Raw genomic sequence first — 26,506 nt, 5'->3', positions numbered from 1 at the left:
GCTAATGGCGAAGGGGCGTGACCAATTGTGACGTGGGCTGCAAGCTGACTTATCATTGGTTGCGAGTCTTCTGATCATATTATAACTCAGAATGCACAAAATCTATATCATTTAAACAATTATATAATTGTTGTGACATGTTCTATTCAAATACTATAATAAAGCTAGAAAGATGTATAAAAGAAATTAAGCAAACAAAACAAAAAAGAAACAGTTGTTCACAGACGATTGAGTATTTCTCATTCAATTCAGTTCTCACTTCGCGACAAGGCAAAAATACATAAAAACTCAAAATATCTGTATTAAAAATTAGTAATTACTAAAAATTAAATTATTAAAAATTATGTAACTCTTAAATACTTATTTCCTCGAAAAAATTCCAGAAAGGATTAAGCATGATTTAATTTGCAATAATAAATGAAGGCGTTATCTTTTTTGTTGCGAAGCTACGTTTCTCTAGATTGGCAACAAATCCACTACTCTGCTGTTCCAAATGTAAACAAGCAATGGCCGCCATCAAAAAAATTATTAGGCTTAGCGGCACTTAAACAACTTTAAAATTGTTGATAATTCTAAGAATATTGCATACAGATTTACTAAAGGCATAAAAACCTTAACCGGAAGATAAGAACAACGTAATTCAATCATTTTTAAAGCAAAAAATGTACAATTTACAAACATATAAGAGTAAAGAAACTGAGATCACTGAGCCGGGTAACAAAGTGGATATATATATAAATATATTTATATACGTTTGGCGCGGCCGATTGCAACCAAAATACGAGGTGCACATCTTCTTGTTATAGTAGTCCTATATACAAAATTTCAACCTTCTTAGGCTACTCGTTTTTGAGTTATGCGAGATACGTACGTACGTACATACGTTCGTACAGACGCCACGAAAAATTCTCTTCAGAATTCATTTTAAAGCAGTTTTATAATTTTTTTGGAGGAAAAGAGTCTTTCATTCTGTCCCTTGCGTACAGGTATCAAGCAAAAACATCGTTAAATTGCATTCGAAAGTGGTCAAAAGGATATTTTCGTTGAAATATGCTGCCTGAAACTTTTCGCGATTACAATACTTCCTCTTTACTTCGTACAAGGAAGTAAAAATAGTATATAGATTAGAAAACGGAAATTTTATACGTATGTAGATAAGGTAAAATTCACGTTAATTTTTTAGTTATGACCTATAAGAATATTCTGTTTAAGCAAAAAGAATATAGTAAATTAATTATAAGTTTTTATTAAAATAAAAGTAATTAATATTAATAAAATGCAAAACTTGCTAAATACAAAAATTTTTTAAGATAAATGAATAGGAAGTACTCCTGTAGAACAAACACTCCAAAGTAATTAAATTCCAGTCAAACTTTTCCATTTGATTTTCAAATGACTGAACTTTGTCTTTGGGTATTTAATTTTTTCGGCCTATTTAAAATAAAAGTGGGAGAGTGAAATAATTTCAGGGCTCGTTAAGCTTCGAAATATTTTTTAAAATTTATTTAAAAATTAATATGTGCTGATATATAGTATCCATATGCACAGTGCAGTTATTATCTGGCTGACTTTCTAAAAAGATTGATTGCTGACTTGTTGTCATACACATATTAACATACTTATAACTTAACATGTGTACGACACTTGGATGTCATACATATATTAACTTACATAAGGGAAAAGAAAAACAATAAGAAGCTGTTTTAAAAGTTAATACATTATTCATTTGGCCTTCTCTCTTCACTCATTTTCTTTCTGTTCAAACCGAGTGCTCATTTAGCTAGCTAAGTTTTTCATATAAGTGTTTCTTTCAGAAATGTTTGGATGCCTGAAATATCTGAAAATGTTTTTCTTTCCAAAGGACAAGTGTTCTTCTCAACATATCATTAAGAATCTACTAAATTAAGTTTCTGAAAAAAAAAAACTTAAATAGATTTATAAGAGAAACTGTATAAAAATACTTTTTTTATTAAAGCTATATCCTCCCCAAACGGAATCCCCTCTCATTGCAGCTTAATAATTTTTTCAACGTATTTTTTTGGTAAATGTTTATTTTGAATATGGTTTTTCAGTAATTATATAGCAAGGTATTTAGTAAAGATTTTTTTCAGTGGTGATCTTCTTGACTGAATTAGTCTTTTCTTTGAATAAGATTTCTGATTAAAAATATTTGATCAAAAGTTAATGTCAAATATCTTTGATCAATGGTTTACAGCTATTTCTAATATACGCAGATATATTCTCAATGAAATCGATTTGCATATGGTTGTCCGCATTTAAGTAGAAAATTAATACTGCTGTAAAATTATTAATGGCTGTTTGAATTTTAGTTCCAGTTACATCACTAGCATTATTTAAGAGTCATATGATAGATATGGATTAATCTCGAGATATGGATTAATCTCGGAATAAGGCAACGCAAAAAAAAAAAAAAAAAAAAAAAAAAAAAAAAAAAAAAAAAAAAAAACTTTTCCTAGAATAGGGAGAGGAAATACTAAATTAAAACTAAGCATTAAAGGAATATTGCTAATTTAACTGATATATTTACATATAATTTTTAGTCTTATATATTGAAATCCCGGTTTCCCCGCGTAGTTTCGTATCCTACCGGCTTCACATCTTCAAGTCGATAGGATAAAATCTTCATTCAAAATGAGTTAGTTTGGATTCTCGATGTATTTGATTGGATAGGTAATACTGCTTTAAAATTATTATTGGCTGTTTTAGTTCTATTTACATCACCAGCGTTATGCAAGACTCATATGACACGTATTAGTTTTGAAAGGACGCAGTGCAGGAAAAGATTACTATTTTAGAATAGAGAGGGGAATACCAAATTAAAACTAAGCATTAAGGGACTATTGTTAATTTAAATTCTAATTTATACTTACATATATACGTGAATATATATATATATATATAACTACACATACATGAAGGTTACATGTCGAAGAAGAAATAAATTTTTAGAACTTATTCCACAGAAAACACCTTCATGCACGTGTTTCGTAACAAAGCTATTCATGTAGTTGATATGCCGGCCATAAATTAAACTTATAAAAATATTTAATAATTTTACACCTTCTGCCAATATTTTATAAAGAAAAATAAAATCCATTTAATACTTAACTGAAATTAATAGACTCTATGTTTTAGTTGTTCGCCTACAGTCGACTCGGATTTGATTCAACAGTTTTTCAGTTTTTCTTTCTGTAATATTTACTACGTTTCTATTATTATTTAATGACAATATGTTGCATGAATTTTGAGACATAATGCAAGTGAAGGGCATTCAATAAGTTAATGAAAAAGATTTAAAATACTTAAAAAATTATTTTTTAAGAAAAGTGTGCCAATCTAGACAGTTTTATACTGAAAAGAAACATGGCAATATCAAATATGAAAAAGACCTTCTACTTCAAGGAGCAAAATTACTCTGTCGGCAGAAAGCATTTTGAAGTCTGAAGTCTTCTTGAAAAGGCAATATTTTTTACCTTTCAGGCAGATCCATGCTTATCTTTCTGGAAATTTATAGAATTTTCATAAGGAATTTAAAGTTGACTTTTGTCTCATTTTAACTAGACACTTAACTAATTACTTTAACGGAAAATCTTCAGAAGAATTTGTTTACTAAAATCTTTCAGATCAGTAAAATATTAATGCTTGAACTAAAGAAAATAATCAATGAATTATAATAAAATCTATATGTGCAGTTTTATTTAAGTCGATATATTCTTCACATACCTTCTGTTCTAGTATTATTATCATGGTAGTGAGTATCATAATAGTGTTTTAAAAATAAATAGTGATTTAAAAAGAAGTTATTGACCTTGAGCAAATATTATAGAAATATAGCTCTTTTGAATTTAGTCCGAATGAATCGGAGGCGTATGAATAAAATGGCCGTAATTAATTTTCATCAGATGTTAAACGGATTTATGTAATTATTCAGTCGAGTTATATCGAAGAGCACATCTATTTTGTGTATATTAATTTATTCACTTGAAAATTATTTATTTACATTCAGATGTATTATGACTATTTAATTTCAATAGCTTCTTTGGTAGTTAACATCTGAAGAAGGAACTTAATTCAGTAAAGCATAGCTCCTTAGATAAAAGAGTTAAAATTATTATTATGAGCAATAAAAAAGAAGCCGCAGCTTCTATTTTATACAGTTGTTAATTTCGAAGACCCTATCGAAGTATTTTATTCAACATGTGTACCGATAAAATCTCAAATTCCACAATTGATAAAATAACTATATGTCTATATATATGTCTTTAACTTTCTATATGTCTGAATTGAAATTTGATTTATCAGTGTCTCATACATTTCAAATTTTTATGGTTTCCAAACTCATGATTTTGAACCTTCGGCACTTCTCAAACACTTGTAGACGTAATTTTAAGGTGTTTCAATTCCTTTGATATTCTAACTGTCGAAATTGTCTGATTTCGCTTTGGTAAATTGAATACGAAGTAAAATATTAAAAATTAGAATGAAACAGGCAGGATGTGAAATTGCAGAAAAATCTTTTTTTTAATATTTTATTCTTTTCCATTATCTTTTCTTAAAAAAATTTAATTTTTGATCTACAGCTTGATAGTACATAAAGTACCATTAAACGTTCATTACATAACATATTGTCAAATTAAGTAAATAACATGATAGTAAAATATAATTTTCATACCAACCATTTTCAAAAAGCATTCAGCACAGCACATTATTTTATCTTTAACATTTCTGATTCCCAACATAACGCAAAATGATATCAAGCAAAACATCAGCCTTTCTGATGAAGTGATTATAAACTCGTTATTGCTCTAAGATAATACTGCATATCTGTTCTCCGACAATTAATCGTTATGTACTGCTGCGACTATCCCAATTAACGCTTAATGCTTAAAATTTTGAAATAAAATTTCTGCTTCTAGTAGAAGCAATTTAGTGAAAATGTAATTTTCAATAACTTAGAATTATCCCTCGACGCTGTGCCTATATTTAGTAACTGGAAAGAAAATATTATGGGAAATCAGGTCGTCCATCGCCTTGTAAGTGTACTGAACTCTGCGTATGCAATGCATATCAAAGCTAGTAACTCGTTGAGGAATCTTGAAATTCATCATTTTGAATAAAGTTTATTTTAAGAAACTTATAATGCCAGATTTCTTGCTGCCTAAAAATTTACCAGGAGTGAAAAATGTAAGTTTTCAGTACTTAACTGAAATTGTTTAGGTTACGCTTTGCTTTCATTTTTAGCAAACCAAAGACAAAATGAAAAACATAAATGTGTGAAAATTTTCACATTTCTTAACATAAGTGGCACAATAAACAATCTTCGTAAGATCTTTGTACGAATATCTTATTTTTTCTCTCAAAGATCTGAAAGGATATGAGAGTAATATTTTGATGATAATAATCTTATTCTGCAATGTAGGACTTCTAATCATAGAATCAGGTTCTATTTTCTGGGGTGATATCTATTGATGTAACGCTCAGATCTTCGGCCTTCCGCATATGTAATTCCGAGAGGTTTATCTTGTGGTGTTGCTACATGCGAAGATGGAGGTGGTAAATCTTCTTCTTCATCATTCCATCCTTCTTCAGGTTGAGATTCGTCTCTGTCATTATAGGTTGGCTTATCTTCAAAGTCGCTTCCGCCTCCGTTACCTTTTATGTTCAGAAAGTCTAGAGGTATAGGCATAAAGGACACACTTTTCAATGCGTTCGCTATCTCTATTGAAGTCAGTTTTAGAGGCAGGATTTTGATGGTCACCGGAGTCAAAGCTGACGCTGATTTATGAAGATGGTTGTTAGAAGACGGATTATAGTTAGAATGATTTGGGCTATCGTTTGGATTGTGAGAATGCCTTAGGTTATCTTTGTTTGGATTGTGGGAATGCCTTAGGTTATCTTTGTTTGGATTGTGGGAATGTCTAGGACTATTGTTTGGACTGTGCAAATGCCTTGGACGAATCTTTTGCTGATGATTGCGCACAGCAGGAACAAGAAATCCCGTAGGTAATTTTATTGCTTGTTCCATCAAAACGAAATGGGGTTGCTCGAAAGGTTTCTGCTGAGGTAACAGACGTAGATTCTGTTGAAGTTGTCTGAGCTTCAACGCGATGTCTAGATCCAGTTCATCAGTGGGATGAGAGTTCTGAATATTTGTCATAGGATGCAACTGTGAACTTTCCCCTAGAAGATAAGAGCTCCGAGCTTTTCGATTCGCGTTAGTAGGGAAATTTCTTGCAGATCTCGGAATGAAATGATTAAAACCAAACCACCCAGAAGAAGGTGAATCACGTCTATAACTATTCTGCCACAGTTGCTCATTGAATGACAAAGGTAACAGTTGAGTGGAAGGAGCTCTTATGAACAATGGTGAAAGACTGTCTGCTGCAGCTTCGAAATCATCAAATTTTGATGTTCCTGCACGAGCTATGTATTCCGAAGCTGATTTCTGCAGAGATCTGACAATAAGAGGAACATCAGAAGAACGTAACTTGGGAATTGGTTGAAAGCCTTCTGTTAGCAAAATCCATGGCAGAAGTAAGATGAAAATCTGTAAATAACAAAAAAATGTGTTATTCAAATGGCAACAACAAAAAAAGGTGCGGTGCAAATTTCAAGCTCTAACTGGACAGTATCTGCAATAATCAAGAAACAAACAAACAAACAAACAAAAAAAAAAATGTGTTCAAAATGCAATCAAGATTTACTACTTTTAATGTCATTCATCTGGCCTCAGATAAAATATGAAAACTTTTATAAAAGGAATGTGTTTAGTCAAAGGTCGTTTGTCTTTATAAGTCATTTCATAAAATTAGAAACTCACATTTCATTTAAGATCTCTAAATAATTAAGAAATCGAAACAAAAATACCGATAAAAATTATTTTGAGCAGTTATGCTTTAACAGAGTCCTTTGTTTACTACGTAATAAAACAAAATAATTTTAGTTTATCAAATTTCCCTTTTCTTCTGCATAAAAATTCAAAGAATTTGCACAAAGATTGTAAATTTTTCTATAAATCTGCTTTTCTTCGAAGTACATAATTCAAGGTCAAACAATATAAATCTTTGTCTGAAAATCCTTATTAATTTGTGAATGCGAGTTTAATATGTCTTGTCAAATATGCATATTCATAAAAGCTTTTTTTTTTTTTTTTTTTTTTGTAAATTCTTCTAAGGTGCAACTTACTAGAGGGGAGAAATAGGGTTACTTCTTTGTGAATCATAAGAAATCCGCAGATATTAGATACATGTACCATTCTCAGCAATTAATATTTTAGGGTAGCAAGTAGTATTGATATTTCTCAGCGAAACGATGACCTAAGTTATCTAAACATTTCTTAGTTATGCAATGAGTAATATATAAAGAATTCTGTTTCTAAGCATTGATTCTATATTAGCTCTATTCATCTACATGATCTAGTTTTATAACATATATAGTGCATAAAATTTTGCTCATTAAAACAGTCCAGTAAAAAATAAAATTTTTCATTTCTTCTTACTATTTAATGTGAATTATTAACCAGTTTACTGAAATCTTTAGTAAAAGGTGAAGATGCGTGATGAAACTGAAGTTAACTGGTCCTATGAATTCACTTTGTAGACTTGAACTTTCATTTATAGCAGATCTCCGCTAGTCATTTACAGTTCAGTTTAGAAATGACCATCAAAAAGAAGTTAAACTATTTTATAGCTATTTAGCTTGGGTCCGTGACACTTAGCCGACAACCACTTTGCTGACGGGACACTTAACCGACACCACTTAGCCGACAGGACATTTAGCCGACACGGACACTTAGCCGACAAGGACACTTAGCCTACAGGACATTTAGCCGACACGGACACCTAGCCGACAGGTCATTTAGCCGACACAGACAGTTAGCCGACAAGACATTTAGCCGACAAGGAAACTTAGACGACAGGACATTTAGCCGACACGGACAGTTAACCGACAGGACATTTAGCCGACACGGACAGTTAGCCGACAGGACATTTAGCCGACAAGGACACTTAGCCGACAGGACATTTAGCCGACACGGACAGTTAGCCGACAGGACATTTGGCCGACACACAGAGTTAGCCATAAGGACATTTAGCTACGGAACACTTACCTGTCAAGACATTTAGTCAACAGGTTACTAAGCCGACAGTGACGTTTAACTGACACGTACCCAAAAATTATTTAAACTACCAATTACAAAATTTCTCTACTACTCCATAAGTTCAATATTTAAGTCATTTTCTTCACTTATCAGTAAAATTCATTTTTCGATTCTTAAAGATATCATATTAATTTATTGTGTTAATTTAGCATTGTTTGATATGTATCGTGCTGTTTGGTGTTCATTGGCCAAATTGAAAAAGCGCTGAAATTTCTCGAAAAGGAATAAAACAAAACCTTAAAGAATATTTTACTTCTAAATTAAACATTATGCACTAGTTTAGGGCTATAAACATTAACCTAAGTAAGTATTTCAAACGAGAGACGTGGTCAATAAAATGTTACAGAATTTTTATCTCAAGAATGGTGGCATGAACTGCAAATTATAGAGGTCGCAAATAATTTATACCTTTGCTTGTCTTAAAAATTCACTTTTTTTTTAATTGTTTTTAATAACAAAATAAAATATATTTGCTCGACTAGCTCTCACCACCATATGTTTCCATAAAAAATACAATTCAAGAATAACAATAATTTTTATTGCATTATTCAGAATTTTCATGACAGGGAAAGAAAATTTCATTAGTGGGAAGAGCCAAACGATTTTGTAAGAGAAAGAATGTAACATGATGTGATGTGTAAAATAGTAATGAAACGTAAAGGTATTCAAAATTTGAAAGCATTTGGAAGAGCGAGATTGGAAAATTAATATCATTAAGTAAACAAGAAAAATTATTAATGAAGTGTAAGTGTTCAAAAGAACCCAGTTAATTAAATGAAGGAGCTTCATGAATAATTTTTGAAGATCTCACATTAAAATGTAATTAAGTGACCGCCGTACTTAGCTAAAAATTTTTTTTTTCCTTTCGAAATTTCATTCATATTCCCTGACGCGAAAATTCAGCGCTTTATCAATTTCGCCAATATACACCAAACAGCACGATACATATATGAACCTTATAAGAGATAGACTAACCCAGTGGGCGGAGCGTGCGTCGCCCACATGTCCGTAAGAAAGAATAGGGACGATCTGGCTTACTTTAACACGGAAACCGCTAACGTTAGTATCACATAACTGTTTTTAATTATTAAATGTGATAAGTTGTATAAGTGAAGAGATTATGAAAGTCACAGTTTTTGCAAACAATATTAAAAATATCTCATAAAAGCACTTTTTACTGCATTTTGCGGATTTTTTTTCAAGCGTAATTCTTGTATAAATTTCTTTACTTTAGTAAAACGGTAAAAATTCTATTGCAAAACTTATTAACTTATTTTTGTGTACAAATAAAGTAAAATTAAATAATACTGATAGCATATGATGCTTTGAAACAAATAAGGTAAAATTAAACAAGATCTGCTAATTTTCTTTGATTTTATGAGCATTTTCAGGCAGTAGTTTTTAAAATTATTATAGCATAACAGGACGATCATTTATTTGATTATATGATAATTAATTATTAACATTACAGGATGATTATTTATTTTAGTAATTCATAAAATTCGGAGCATAAACATTTTTGAGTGCAATGAGGCAAAAAAAAAGATAAACTCTGGAAGCACTCTGCAATATAATTTTATATTACGCCCAAAGGAGCGTTTTTGTAACGTTTTGCGTGGTTCCTTTATTTATTAAACATGTTCTTCGCAAGTAAACCACATAAAATTTAATTCAAGAACAATATCACAAAATATTTGAAAATGACATATCTTTAGAATTTCCGCGCTGGAGATTGTTATTTTCTGTACAGGGTTGTCATTGCTTGCTTTAAACTCGTTTAGTTTCTTAATCAAAACTTCGTTAAAGTTACAAAATATGAAATGGATTAAAACAAATTCGAAATTAGGTCGTCCAGGTGCCCATGCTCGGGTGGAGGATTACGTTATTCAAAATTTTATGGTTCTAAATTCTGTTGTTTTTTTCACAGTGCGAGAGAAACATACATGCATTCATGCAGATTCTTCATTATATAATTTCTTTAAATTTAATACAGGGCGATAATATTTGGTGGCAACAGTTTGCAAAGTGAAACGGACATTTATAGTGAAATAAAGCAAAATGCCGTTTCGAAACTAATAGCTTTTCTGAGCTGCCGCCCCTTTGGGTTAATAAAATAAATTAGCAATAAATAAGAAAACTTATGCAGAACTAGACATAAATTAAAAAATAATCACTATAAAATACTAGCACAATTAATTATTACAGTTAAATACAATTTTTCACATTAGAATAAATGCATAAAAATTATTAAATTGTTAAAAGTGTTAATCACTATGATGTATTAGAAATATTATTGAAATAAAACTCCTTTGTAGAATATTATGCTATAATATTCAGATATACTTTTAAAAAAGTAGTACAAATAAGAATTTTAAGCAAAAACTTTCAAAAATCCATTTTTTTCGATTTTAGTATTTTTTACTTATTTACACCAATAAAAAGCATAAAAATTGTAAGAGAAAATTGTTTGTTTGAATTTTTCTATTACTTCAGATTTAAAGTATTATTTTTTAAAAGAAGGAGATACAGATTTCCTTACAGCATAGGAAAAGCTAAAAAAATATCCAGACCTGAAAGCATGTAACAGCTTTATAATTATTTAGAACATTAATTACGCTTGATAAACATACTAAATTTTTAAAAATCAATCTCAGTTTCTAAAATAAAAATATTTAAAAATTCTAAATTGTGAAATGAGGTGCTATCACCAGCATTTTCTTGAAAATTATACGCGCTGCAATAGCCAATTATTGTTAAGTTTCTGCAAGTTGTCCCTACTACTCCGGATGTGGTCAAGGTGACAGCCGGCAATACGCCACGGCAAGGGAGAAAACCCATTTGGGTTGGTCTGTTTCTTATAAGGTCCATGGATACATATCAAACAATGCTAAATTAACACAATAATTAAAAGTATATATGAGATCTTTAAGAATCGAAAAATGAATTTTACTGATAGTGAAAAAATAACTTAAATATTGAACTTACGGAGTAGTCGAGAAATTTGTATTTGATAGTAAGTTTGAATAATTATTGGGTATGTGCCAGCTAAACGTTACTGTCGGCTTTGTGTCTTGTCGACTAAACGTGTTGATAGTTAAGTGTCCTGTAGTTAAATGTCTTGACGGCTAACTCTCTGTGTCAGCAAAATGTCCTGTCGACTAAATATCCTGTCGGCTAACTGTCCGTGTCGGCTAAATCTCCTGTCGGCTAAGTGTCCTTGTCGGCTAAGTGTCTTGTCGGCTAACTGCCCGTACCGGCTAAATGACCTGTCGGCTAAATGTCCAGTCGGCTAAGTGTCAGTGTCGGTTAAATGTCCTGTCGGCTAAGTGTCCCTGTCGGCTAAATGTACATGTCGGCTAAGTGTCCCTATCGGCTAGATGTCTTGTCGGCTAACTGGTGTCGGTTAAGTGTCCTGTCGGCTAAGTGTCCGCGATCGATTTAGCTTCATTAGTAGCTATTAAATAATTATTCAGTTCTATTAATGAGTGTAGTTAAGGAACAGTGTACATGCTGTGCTTCCCAAAGAGCGCTCTTAAGAATCAAAAGCCAAATTCTGCTGATTCGTTAGAAACAGCCAATATCAGCTATATCGAGGAGATTAGACTAGCTGAAGAAAAAAAATTTCTTGAAATATATTCAAAAACACTTGAGTGCTGGTAAGCACAAGAAGATTAATTTGATTGTTTAACTTACGTTTAATACTGTCGTGGATTTCACTTACGTTCGAAATTAAATAGCTATTTGGATAACATTTAATTTACGTTCGGAATTGAAATGAATCTTCATTTATTCAAAGTTCAATAAAATTTTTCCATTTAGTATACAAGTACTTTTATACCTAAGTAAGCAAAATATCCTTTTTAAACAAAGAAAATGCTTTCGACTGCACACTAACGAGAAACTGAAAAATCTTAAAACTATTATTTTACTGTATAGAGTTAAATTTCGTAACTGCTCGCATATAGTAATTTGAAATTTTACATTCATTTTAAGGAATTTCATAATCTTTCGTAACACTTTCGCAGTTCATAATGGTTTAATAACACCACTGACCCTAAACTTGCTTTTATAGAATTATATACTGTATTGTTAGTAGGGTGTTTTCCCTTTAAACCTCTTTCTAAAAACTTCACTTGCCTTATAAGCGCAGTCTAAAGTTTAAAAACATACTAAAACATTTATTATTCGTTCAAATATGCGTTAAAGGAAAACGCATTTATACAGTTTTATCTCTGAATAAGTATTTATATTATTTATTTTTCTTATGGATTGTAGACAGTTATCAACATATCAAGCTCATATATAAGAGGTCGTCTTACAAGCAAGCCCATTTTACTTCCTTGTATGAAATAAAAAGGAAGTATTGTAATCGTGAAAAGTTTCAGGCAGTATATTTCAACGAAAATATCCATTTTGACCGCTATCGAATGCAATTTAACGAAGTTTTTGCGTGATATCTGTACGTAAGGACAGAATAAAAGACTCTTTTCCTTCAAAAAATTATAAAACTGCTTTAAAATTAATTCTGAAGAGAATTTTTCTTGTTGTCTCTACGAACGTATGTACGTACGTGCGTACGTACGTATCTCGCATAACTCAAAAACGAGTAGCCTCAGAGCGTTGAAATTTTGTATATAGGACTGCTATAACATGTAGATGTGCACCTCGTATTTTGTTTGCAATCGGCCGCACCAAACGTATATAAATATATTTATACATATATATCCACTCTGTTACCCGGCTCAGTGATCTCAGTTTCTTTACTCTTATATGTTTGTAAATTGTACATTTTTTGCTTTAAAAATGATTGAATTATGTTGTTTTTATTTTCCGGTTAAGGATTTTATTCCTTTAGTAAATCTGTGTGCAATAGTTTTAGAATTATCAGCAATTTTAAAGTTGTCTAAGTGCCGCTAAGCCTTTTTTTAATGGCGGCCATTGATGTTTACATTTGAAACAGGAGACTTGTGGATTTGTTGCCAATCTAGAGAAACTTAACTTCGCAACAACAAAGATAACGCATTCATTTATTATTGCCAATTAAATCATGTTTAATTCTTTCTGGAATTTTTTCGAGGAAATATGTGTTTGAGATATACTTCGTAATTTTTAATATAGATATTTTAAGCTTTTATGTATTTTTGCCTTCTCACGAAGTGAGTCTCTCGAAAGTGAAGACTACTATAACATGTAGATGTGCATTTCGTATTTTGGTTGCAATCGGCAACCAAACGTATTTTAAAAATATTTATGTATATATCCACTCTGTTACCCGACACAGTGATCTCAGTTTCTTTACTCTTATATGTTTGTAAATTGTGCGTTTTTTGCTTTAAAAAATGATTGAATTATGTAGTTCTTTATCTTCCGGTTAAGGTTTTTATGCCTTCAGGAACTCTGTAAGCAATATTTGTAGAATTATCAACAACTTAAAAGCTGTTTAAGTGCTGTTAAGCCTAATTTTTAAATAACATGGTGGCTATATTTGTTTATATTTGAAACAGTAGAATAGTAGATTTGTTGCCAATCTAGAGAGACTAAGCTTCTCAACAACAAAGATAACGCCTTCATTTATTATTGCGAATCAAATCATGCTTAATCCTTTCTGGAATTTTTTCGAGGAAATAAGTGTTTAAGATTTGCTTCGTAATTTTTAATAGAGATATTTTGAGGTTTTATGTATTTTTGCCTTGTCGCGAAGTGAGAACTAAATTAATTGAATGAGAAATACTGAGTCGTCTGTGAAAAACTGTTTCTTTTTTGTTTGTTTGTTTGCTTAATTTCTTTTATATATCGTTCTAGATTTATTGTAGTATTTGAATAGAACATGTGCCAACGATTAGATAATTCGTCAAATGAAATAAATTTTGTGCATTCTGAGTTATAATATGAACGAAATATAACGCTGTTAAGTGAACCTAGCGCCAGATTGTCGCTATGGTAAACATATATAGTGAATTTTAAAGAGTGCATTTATTCTATTGTGGTTTATGCGCTATCGACGAAGCAGATTTAATTCAATCCAATAAGTTTAAATAAAATGCATGAAAAAATGCTTATAATTTAATATTCTATACAAGGAAGTAGTGGTGTACACATCAGATTTTTTTTCCTTGTAAAACCCCTTAAAAATTTTAGGATCATCTGAGCCCGTTTTGTATATCGAGCCTTATGACATCAATAAATAAATAAATAAATAAATAAATAAAAATAAATAAATAAATAAATAAATCTGAAAGCCTTCAGATTTTATATTATGCTCAAAGGGGCGTTTTTTAACGTTTTGCGTGTTACCTTTATTTATTAAATTCATTATCTTCTCACTTAAACAATAAAATTTAATTCAACAGCAATATCACAAAATATTTAAAAGAACATATCTTTAGAATTTTCGATACGCAGGCTCGTTCGCAGATAAAGAAATTCTAAATTCAGACTTCCAAATGCCCATATTCGGGTGGACACGTACGTTATACAAAATTCGAGGGCTGTAGGTACCGTTGTTTTATTACAATGCGAGAAACATACAAACATTTATGCAGATTCTTCATTATTTAATTTCTTTAAGTATAATACAGGGCTCTAATATTTGATGGCAACAATTTCAAAAGTGTTTAGCCGTTTCTAGTAATAAATCAGTACAAAAACCGTAACAATATTTTAAAAATAACTTTTTGGGCAAGAATTTTCAATAGCACTTTTTTTAATTGAACGTACATTTCAAAGTTTTGAAAATAATTCTTTCTTACAAAAATATTAAAGAATCAAGTTACGTAAGTAGTTATGAAATACAGAAATTTATAATTTCATAATTTTTCAGTCTAAATAATATATTACTTTTAATTCTATGATCACAATACAAATTCAAAATACGTTCATCCTAAATGAAATAATATGAATTCATAACGCGTTCATAAATGTATACAAAACGTTTAACATGAAAAATCATAAAATTTTAGGAAGCCTTTGCTGCTTCTATAAAGATTTATTTATAAGCAATACCTGATTTCATTGAGAGATTGGCTAAAAGTAATTCTTTTTATTGGAAGCAGCAGAAATAACTCTCATATTTTAGTATTTCATATGCATATAACAAAACGATAATGGATATTACATAATACTTTTGTTTCCCAGTTGGAAAGAACAAGTTTTATAATTTTTTTGTCACATTTTTAAATAATAAAATACACCACTGTGCAGAATTACGACGAAAAATATGTATACCATTTTTATAAAAACAAACATCTTGCAACAATCACCATTTTGTGAAACATAATTCTCTTTCATTTGAAAATGGTATCGTCCAAATGCTGACTTGAGCTCTCATTTCTCAAGCGTCGCCCTGTATGACTCTTTCTACACTGCATTACTCTGTTCTTGAAGAAGTTCTGCATCACTCTTCACTTGTCATGTCTGCTGCGATGTTGCTGCGATTTCATTACCGATTCCATCCTTCATTGTTTGTCTTCCACTTACCTCAGTAAATTTTGCTTTCGGATATCGCTACAGAGTCACAAAGTGCAAGTTCGAGAGAATAAACTGGCTAAAGAATGACACTTCGAATTGAGGTTTGACACCCTGGAAACATTTAGCACAGTACGCTCATCGATTCGCTTGCTATATGTGCTGTAGTACCATCATTTTAAACCACATAGAAAGTTATTTCTTAGTACATAAGTTAAAGTTAATAAGAGAAACGAAATTAAAAGCCTTCTTCTTTCAGACTGCGAAATAATATTTTTCGTAACATATATCACATCTTCATTAATTGCATATGAAATCAGGAAGTTATTTCTCCCGCAGCCCTTTTGTCTTCTTAAACATAGATAATAAAAAGTAATATTTCTTTTCCTATGAAAATACATCGATATTGATAATACTACCAAACATTACATGTACATACATGCTACAAGAAAGGAACATATCGTACATAAATCTGTAAATCATCTTTTATTAATTTAATAATTCATTTTCTTCTGTAGAACTGAATGTGCGGTTACCAGATAATTGAGCCAATAATTAAGTTTTTAATTTGTGAATAAAAAATTATTTCGCGAGGCAAATTTGGCAAACGGGAAGTGATACTGGAAATAAATATTTCATTAAGAATTCTAAATTTATTTGGGAAGCAAGGTGTTTCAAGCAAAAGCTCGTAGAGACTATCAAGCTCTCTGAATAGAGAAACCGGAAAAATCAGCTGTGTCCTCGTCAGGATTCAAACCGTATATGTTCATCTTCCACTTGTGAGCTTGATATGTTGACCACTCACATTAGAAGAGCATGCATGGAGACTGCGATACTCTTTTACAAGTTGCTCATTATTAAATGTTTGATTAAAGATAAGACTTCTGCTCTGATCTGTTATAATGATTAGTACTCTTTGCTGTTGTTTCGTTGCATTCGAGTTGTGATCCTGGAAAAAGCATGGATGTTCGCTAGTGTAGTGTTTATGCGAAACAGAGGAACTCAAAATACATGGCGAATTGAAATTTCTTTCTGTCGGTTGTTGATAGGACAAGAGGAGTCAGAGCTGTTCGCACCATTGCTCGAACACTCTTCTCTATCAAAATTATGGAGAAAGCTATTGAGCCGCAACGGGAGCTTGTGAAACAGTTAGTAAGACGAAACCGCATCTATACCACCAAAACTAAAATTCCGGTATCCCGCCCCTTTTACACATGTACCTGAATATAAGATAGTTTGAAACATATGTAAAAGATTAAATTGTGTTTATGAATAGGAAAAGGTTGGAAGCAGTAATGCTTTCTTGGTAGTTGAAAATAAAAATAAATAATTGAAGGCATTTACTCATAAGCAAAGCAAAAGCGCTATCTCATTCCAATAAGATATTACTAATCTAAATTTTTATAAACATGATATTAATTTTACTACAGACTTTCATAAAAATTTTATTGTTAGTTAACCTTCTGATCTCAGTGGATCTCGATTCAAGTTCACAAATTCACCATAGACGAAAGGAAAAAAGCACGCACATATTCTTGGCTTAGGTAAATGGCGTCCGTCGATCTCAGTTTCATTGATATCCCTAGGAAAGAGAATGAAAGGGTATCCTACCTCCCTTCTGCTACCATCAGACTGTCCAGAGGACTCTCACAACTAATCAGTATTTTAAGTATCCGATAGACCACTATACATTTACAAATATACATGCCTTTTCCTAAGCCCAACGATATGGGAGTCAGCATTGCTAATTGCCAAACCAATCAGAAAGGCTTTTAAATTTCGAGATGATAGCAAATGGATTCACATTTTTTATGCGAATTTGAAATAATTGTTCCGTGCGTACTAGTTTGTCATGAATTGAATGCAGAAGTCCGATGAAAAATGAATAAAATTTATTATTATCAAAACAAATAAAACAAAATGCTTAAAGTTCCTCATATATTCGTACAATATCCCAATATTTCACAGTAGTTATCTTTTAAACTACTAAAAACGTTCAACGGAACTAATTCAAAATAGATAAAGCTAATCAAAATTCACCGGATTCGCCACAATAAACAATAACCGTTTTCTAAACAAAACTCATAAAACAACTGAATTGAGGTGTTTTCATGTCATTTATATAAGTTTTTCAAATGCACGAGAATTTTCTGGTACTTTTTTCGAAAAGCAAAAGCTTACAATTACAATATCTATTTTTTAAATGCGCGTGCTCCTCTATTTTTAAGGCGTAGCTCTTACCTCAAATAGGTCGTTGCAAGGGGAAATGAAACAATTTAATAATAATTCTATTTAAAAATAGAATTAATAGCCCTATTCTATTCTATATAAAAATAGAATTAATAGATTAATAACTAAATAAATCAAAAAACCGTAACAATATTTTAAAAATAACTTTTTGGGTAAGAATTTTCAATAGCACTTTTTTAAATTTAACGTACATTTCAAAGTTTTGAAAATAATTCTTTCTTACAAAAATATTAAAGAATCAAGTTACGTAAGTAGTTATGAAATACATAAATTTATAATTTCATAATTTTTCAGTCTAAATAATATATTACTTTTAATTCTATGATCACAATACAAATTCAAAATACATTCATCCTAAATAAAATAATATGAATACAACAAAAAATTTTTAAATTCCCTGACTAATCTTTGAAAAGAATTTAAGGGGAATAGTAAAACCTTACAAAAATTTCTACCTGAGCACAAGAACTGCGCAGTTTGAAGACGGTATCATGAAAGAATTCTCACTTTCTGATATTTTTAATCACTTTTGATTTGAGTTTTTCCCAAATATTGATAAATTACCAAATAGTTTATTTGCTTAGTATAATTACGCCACTAAAAATACATATTCCCTAGTTCTATGTAATATCCGAAAATTATTAATCTGTTGTATAAATGATAATTAAATCAGAAGATGCAAAAGCGGGATATGTCATAAAAGTCAAATTTTACAGGAGCAACAAAAACGTTTCTCATTCCTCAAAAACTTTCAGAAGATGTTTGAAAAACGTTGAATTGTATGAATCCTAGTTACATAGATTTCATAATTTTTTTGAATTTTCTCACAATTTATATAATTGTTGTTTTGCGATTTCATAGTTTTTTCATTTCTTAGTTTTTCCTAGAGTAGTTTTATTTTTGCCCCTGTAAAATCTGACTTTTGTCTCATACCCTCTTTTTACATCTTCTGATTCAATTCTTCTTTATTTTATTGCGTGCAGAAAATCTAAATATCAACCAAAGCGAAATCTTGGGCGCTCATTCTGTTTCAGTTCAGATACTATTTAGAAAATCTCTCAGAAAAGAACAATGTAAAATTACTTGGCAGGAATCCCATTCTGCTTTCAGAATTGATGACACAGGGCGTAAAATGGATAGACTTCAAAAGCAAAGTAAGATTGGACATGATCCATAGAATTTCTCACATGCATCATCTAAAGGCACAAAGAAGATAGTTTGTAATTAGGTGTCTACTTAACACATTGTGTTCCCAAACAAGAAAACATAAATGAGTAATCATTCTTAAATGTATCATTTTAAAAGTATTTTAGTCATGCAATGAATCGTCTTAATGTCTTTCCGAACTGAAATTTATTTTTAGCATGTTTGTTAATTACATAGTCTTTGTTCTTGAACGTTAAGAAAGAAAGTGGAAGAGAGAGGTAGAATTAGCAAAACGGCATTGAATCCCTAATTATTCGTGAGTAAGAGATAATTAGCTTGTTGAGGAAATATATCGTAAAATCGCAGTGCGCAAAGAAATCTGAGTGTAGCGTAAATCATACATTTGAGTTTTAATTTTTTGCTTATTCCCTCCTTCTTTATTTTTCGAGAAGTGTTAAAACTTTTTTTTCTATTTTTAGCACATACACACTACAGTATCATTTTATCAAGGATTCAAAGTACAGTATTTCAAAGTATATATTTTAAGTCTTTAGACATATATCTCCCTAAGTTTTTAAAATTCTCGCCTTCCTCAATATATTCAGAGAACGAGCTCCGCTAAATTTTAAAATGGATTCATTCATAAAAGATTGTTTTCAATTTTACTCACAAAGTTAAACCCTCGCAAAATCTCGCGAAAGTCCCTCCGAACACTTCGCTTCTAACTCTTGAAATTGATATCAAGCTAAAACAAGATTATAAGTTCTCAAGACAATAACTTTATTTTCTGAACATAAGGTATAAAGCGTGAAGTAAGATTAAAACATTATGATTATTTGCTTGACTGATTTTAAGAACATTTAATCAAACATCATGGGCTACATGATGTGCAGACTTTCTGAAGTTTGAGTTCAATCTATAAGGCATTTCTCCCGCCTTCCTAGCTTGCCTTCGTGGTGTAGTGGTTTGCACACTGGGCCGGTATTCCAGAGGTCCGTGGTTCGATTCCCGGCCAAACGCGATTGCTCATTTTTCATCTTGTCTGCTTCCAAAAATGCCTAATGTCTCTACAAATCAATTAAATTTTATTTTTAATCTTTTATTCCTCTTTCACCTAAATATATTTCTAAGTTTATTCCTTTACATGTGTTGAGATGTGGAAAAAGTAAAATTTGGTTTTTACTTTTTTAATTAAAATAAACCTAGTTAATGTTGAATGTGTGTCAATATCTGTAAAACATCGGTAAAGGCCAGTTGTCCCCATTCATCATGAAGTGAACTGAACCGAAATTCTCTAATTATTTATGGAAGATTTAAGGCCTATGAAGCAGCAGACACAATAATAAGAACTGGCGAAATTCAAGTTACCGGAAATTAGAAATGAAGATATCTCATTAGATATTGTAATATTACTATTGCAATGTATTCTTATTAAAATGTAGGTTTCTTTTAAATAATTAATTTTGTGATAGTTACTTGTATGACTACTTTTTATTTGTTTTTTCCTTACTGTAATCCCGATCTTTGATAATTAAATTATTCGTATCATTTTCTTTCGATTTCCGAATGAAAACAATTAGTGAAAAAGTAGAGGAGGGTGAAATATGCCAGAAAATAGGGTATTAACTTGCTTCTACTGAAAATTTCAGTAGCCTCTTTACATATAGGGTAGGTTATTCGAAAAATTAAATGAATAGCTGTGCAGTACATTCCGAATAGACAGGAATTAAGAGCAAATGTGATCATTTAAAGCTAAAACTTAATACTGTCTTGGTGCTATAGCCATAGTCTGTTACTTTAAAATAGACACTTTAAGGCCGCTGCCAACCTCTCAACCCCATTTGCGATTGTAACTTGCTTGGTAATGTACCTTCTCAGCAACTCACATCTCTTATCTCCCAAAAGCATTAAAGTACGAAAAATAAAATGCTCCTTGTCAGCTTACTATTTGCCCATTTTTATAGCATATTACTTTGAATATATATTGTTTGTTTTGATTTTCATCTTCTGTGTGAATATGCCGGATAAGAAAGACACGAAATTTGAATGTAAGCTTTAACCTAACTGCAAATAAACGTTCGATTTTGTTCGAACTGATTGGATAAATGTATCTTCTGAAAAGGTTTTGCTTCTTAGATAACAAATCGGGCGTGAAAATTTCTGTTGAATAGATGATCGTAAAATTATGAAAATTTTTACAACCATGTGCAAAGTTTTTTAATGCGATTTCACAGTGTTTTTTACGTATAAGAAGATTCTTGAAAGATTAAAACTTTTATCATTTATGAATAAGCATTTCGCACATTTAAAGTTTTATTAAAAAAAGAAAAAACACAGTATTTAAAGAAAATATCTGGAACGTGTATGGGCAAGCATTCTTCACATTTTCCCGACTTTCTATTGATAAGTCTTTTAATCTGAGTTTTTTCAATAGTTCTTTTAATCTGACCCTACAAGTGGCTCCCGAACGAAGATGTCGTGGACGATAATTCCTCACCTCCTGAATTTGGCAACTGGGTCTTCCTCTTCGTTTTCTTAAGTGAAGGAGGATATAAAGAATCTTTTCCTTCCTTATTGAAATACCTGACAGCTCTACATTATAAATAAACAAAATTGAGAAAAGTTATAGATTTACTTTTTCTAGGTGAAGAGCAAGTAATTTTATTCAGAATAAAGGGGAAAACCCATAAAAAAGCAATCTTCGAGACTTAGGAAAAATTTCTTGAAAAAATTTGAAAATATCTGAAGGTAGTAAAACGTACTTCCGCAGTTCTTTCAAGTGCGAATTCTCTGCTCTTAAAAACAAATAATAAAATATAATTGCCACCTTTTTAAATAACTGTTTTTTTCTTAATAAACAAAATTTAAGTTTTAAATTGATTAAAATGTTCAGTGTAGGTTTTGTAGGTTTCCTAGGCTTATGGCTGAAAGGAGAAATCTAAAATGGCATTAAAAAATATCGATTTACTGTTGCAGAGATATAGAAAAAGGCTTGGAAACTTCGTTTCTAGAATTTAAAGAGAGGTTCAATGTAGAAGTTTTGGTAGTTGCTGATTTCTCATACAGCGGTAAAATTAAGTTAAAGAACGTCACGGCGTAAAAGGGTTAAAAATTAACACTTTGGTGTTATCAAAATAATGTTTTAAAATTCTCTTACTTATGGAAAAATTTCAATTTTTTTGCTTATAGTTTTCAATTTTTTGCTTATTTTTTCATCAATGAGTACGTCTCCATTATGATAGCTGCATGAAAACCTACATTAATATTTTTGATAAAAGGATAGAACAGGCAAATGGTTAAATCCGCATCATGTCCATATTACTTCAAAGTTCGTAACGCTTTACCCTTAGAATATTCTTTATTTGGAGTGAAAAAAAAATGATGCTTTCTAAACGTACACACTAGATGGGTCATGGGAAGCATTGGTTAAGCAGGACGAAGGATATGAAAAAAACGTTCTGCTGTTAACAATAAGAAATATCTATAGGAAGTCAAGAAATAGTCCGATAGAAATTGTCATGATATAACACTGCAAAAATAAGCAATTTTTGGATAAAACGGGAATTATAATGTAGAAAGTGTCTTTTGAAAATGTTTGTTCAATTTAAATATCTGTTCTACTCAAAAAAGCACGCTGTATTGGCGACTCAAAGAAGATATATACTACACTAATTTTACTGAATGTCTACTCAACTGAAAAGAATTTTTTTATTCAGTGTTCTTAAATTTTATTTAGAAAATGTTCGTTTTAGTGCGTTTAGTGTTGATCCTATCATTATAAAAAAATATATATTTCGTAATAGATTTGTGTTTTAACAGGTTTTGTGCGCATTGTGCAGAAATAAGAGAGAGTAATGTGCATAACGTTCCAATATATAAATCTAACGAATTATAAAGATTTAGATTTTTACTGTCATTTCTCTCTTCCGTTTCCTTACCACAGTGCAAACTTAGTTTCAGATAATATTTAAGCCGAGGTTTTTGAATTGTAAGCCAGAGCATGTTTCTGGCTCCTGAGGCCATGTTTATAGGTTTCGCTAGCTTAGAGAAGATTGTATTATTCAGCTTTGCATTGTAGCTGCCGACATTTAAATTGCTATGCCGGTGAGAAGTATGAGCCAGCTTAACGTTAAATCGGTCGGGTAGTCTTTTGTTACTAGACTTAGTTTTAAATCTTGAATTTGACTGTGACTTTAAACTCGCCACACGTGATGGCTGAACTTGTCAAGCACGAGTCATGCGTTTATGTTAAATTTCTGATTCAATAAAAAGATTCTTTCAAACCTTTTCAAGACTATCTCTCATTAACTTCAGACCAAGCGATAATTCTCTCTATGTCCGCACGGAGTTTGGACTTAGTTTATGCTACCAAAGAAGCCTAAACTCTATAACTAATCTGATCTTTTGCATTTTCAAAAAGGCATTCGGAGTACATAATACGAAGGCGTACGATGCAAAGTTCGCAGGTATAGCACATGAAGACGGTTTAATTTTTTGTTCTCACACGTGTGCAATATTTTCGAATCCAATAAAACTGACTGAAAGAAAAGACAAATACTTCCTACTATATGAGGTAAATTAAAGAAGTGCACCCATATTTAAGAAGAAAAAATAAATGATGTTTTTATATAACTATCCTGAAAATTAATGTAAAGTAATTTATAAGCTTTATTTAAAATAAAACTTCAGTAACTATTTGTACATCAGCTTTTAGTTTATTATTTGTTATGAATTTTTTAAAATTATATTAAGAACTTTTTTAAACGAACTTTGCCGTGCTGAAAATATAGATTTCTATGGATGAAAGAAAATTAGTACTCGCGTATTCTTTCCCTTTTTTCTGCTAATTTTACCCCATGAAAACCGGAAGAGAAAAAATACTCGCGTATAATATTTCGAAAGAGACAGCTTAAATGATAAATACAGCAGATTAAAAAGCGCACAGGAAGATACGCTGATATTATATTGTGTATTTCAAAATGACTTATTAATTTTAACAATATTGTTTTTAATTACACAGATAATCTCCTATTTGTGAATCCTCCTTGTTACCATAAATCAGAAATTTCCAAGTCATATGCTGAAAAAACTAGAAAAAAAAATGTGAGAGGAAGAAATATACCAGTAAAAACGGTATTTATATTAAAGCGGGTTCTGGTATTTTAGGAAGCATTTAAAAAACACTTTTTCTTCAACAACATAATATATATATATATATATACATTTTAACATTAAAGCTTAGCGACTCTTTTCACTGAATTAAAAAGTCTGATGAGGAAACCACATGACTTCCTTGTACGGAATGTTAAATTACACGCAGTTTTTGCTGCATTTCATTTAAACTGTTTTTCTCCAATTTCATTAGAGATAGATTTCTCATTTTATTAATTCAATGCTCCCTTTGCGGCAAAGAAAAAGTGCATAAAACATCAAAATATCTTCATTAAAAATTGAAAAATATAAGAAATCGTAAAACACCAAATACAGTCAAAGCAAAACAAAAGGAGAAAAAATTAGATTTTCTACGTAAAAACAAGCAGTTAGGCCAGCAGGTAAGAAGACAGATTTTTCGGTGCGTAAAACTGAAAGTTTACTTTTGGTCCCGCTAGGCAAAAAAGACGCTGAAAGTGCAGAAACTGACTTATTCGTTATTGTACTAAGTTTCAAATGTAGACAAATATAATTGCTTGGGGGAAAAATAGGCTTAGCCGCACTTAAACAACTTTTAAATAGTTGATAGTTCTACAACTATTGCATGGAGATTAACTAAAGGCATAAAAACCTTAACCGGAAGATAAGAATAACATAATTTAAGCCTTTTTAAAACAAAAAGATGCACACTTTAGTGCGCCCATCCTTTCGCTTTCTTCTGTACGTACATACGTACGCATATCACGAAAAAAAATCTCTTTTGAATCCATTTTAAATCAATTTTATACTCCGTTTGGGGAAAAAGAATCATTTATTTTGTCCTTACTTACAGTTGTCACTCGAAAACATCGTTAAATTGGATTCAATAGCAGTCAAAATGGATATTTTCGTTGAAATATGGTACCCGAAATTTTTCGCGATTACAATACTTCCTCTACTTCGTACTAGGAAGTAAAAATGCTACCCTTAAAGTGTGCATAACATGACAGAACAGAAATTAAATTTTGTTGCAAGTTTGGAATCACACAGTCTCCGATTTTTTATGGAAATATTGAACGGATAGTTCGGAATGTCTCTCACCTATTTTTTAATTTTTAATTTTATGATTCTTCCAATAATTTTATATTTTATCAGAAGCGGTTAAAAACTTTAAATGAACAATTTAGAAAAACTTCTAATACATTTTTCTATTTCAAGCTGCAAATTAAAAGCTAATTTATAAAGTTCTATTCGTTTATGCTTTCTTGAAACAACTATTTCAACAAAGCGTTTAAATAATGCAAATGGGGAAATGAAGAATTAGAGGAGAATACTTTTGCTTTTCATTTAAGCAAAATTTCATGAAAATTGTTGTTATTAATGTAGAATTCAAGACAACTTTTTTTATTTTAGATATTGCTTATTGCTTGAGTACAAAAACAGTATCAAGAATTTGTTATTTACTGCAAATAATTTTATTTCTAGCTTCAGCAGCGTCTGAAGACTTCATGACATGATTTCTGAGCTTGAATGACAATATCTTATCTTTTAATATAACTTAATCTATTCCGAGAAAATTTTATTTAGTATACAATTCTAAATGAAAGCATGCTTCAAAGAAAATCCCATTTCACAGTTTCCATTTAAAGCATTTATATGGTTTTACTTAATTTCCGAAAACTGAAAAATGTCCGATCGCTTTTATGCGATATTGCAGTTACAGATTTGGAACATGTTACATGAAAATGCTGCCTTGGGCTTCTTTATCCAGAATTTATATCAATTTTATAATTATTAAGTACTTATTGGATAAACTAAAAACTCACCATGATCTAGAAATGAGTTTCTAATCCACAAAGAAGAAATATCCACCAAGCAAAATGGAAAGTAAGCAACCTTGTGAGATTAAATTCACGTATCCTATTGAAGAAAAATTTGCGTTCTTAGGGATGTCAGATTCTCTACCTGTTTGACAGTGATGCACTCATTCAAATGAGAGCGTTCGTAAAAATCTTACATTTATATTGAGCTGTCTGATCCAAGTTACAAGGTCAGATCCTCGAAACATATTCGCTCCCATTGAACCCATTCTATTTTTTGCCAATTGATTGAACTCGTAACAAAAATGTTCCAAACTAAATCGTTAGCGGATACAGATTACCATCTAAAGAAGATATAAATAAAAAAGAGATGTTCACTTACTACATAAAAACGTTAAAAAAAAGAGTGAGATTGTATTTCTTTAAGGTGTTCCTGACCTTTAAATCAGCACGGTGTGATCATAAATAATCCGGATGACCATTCGTGTTCTTTTTTCGGAAGCTTTGTCCTAAGACA

The 26,506-nt window shown here is 30.9% G+C and overlaps 1 protein-coding gene across 1 annotated transcript; it reads right to left on the bottom strand.

Annotated features, from left to right (window-relative positions):
* Window positions 1-4,534: 4,534 nt before the first annotated feature.
* Window positions 4,535-26,166, bottom strand: LOC118191205 (uncharacterized). Its single transcript, XM_085820696.1, has 2 exons — window positions 25,996-26,166; window positions 4,535-6,568 (listed from the first exon to the last, which is right to left on the bottom strand). Exons 1-2 carry the CDS (start codon window positions 25,996-25,998, stop codon window positions 5,465-5,467), a joined length of 1,107 nt encoding a protein of 368 aa, XP_085676822.1. The 5' UTR covers window positions 25,999-26,166; the 3' UTR covers window positions 4,535-5,464.
* Window positions 26,167-26,506: the final 340 nt, after the last annotated feature.

This window comes from Stegodyphus dumicola, chromosome 7, assembly GCF_044657685.1.
Source record: "Stegodyphus dumicola isolate Sdum_Otavi_A_Nest chromosome 7, ASM4465768v1".
NCBI lineage: Eukaryota > Metazoa > Arthropoda > Arachnida > Araneae > Eresidae > Stegodyphus > Stegodyphus dumicola.
This window is presented reverse-complemented; position numbering and strand designations above follow the sequence as displayed.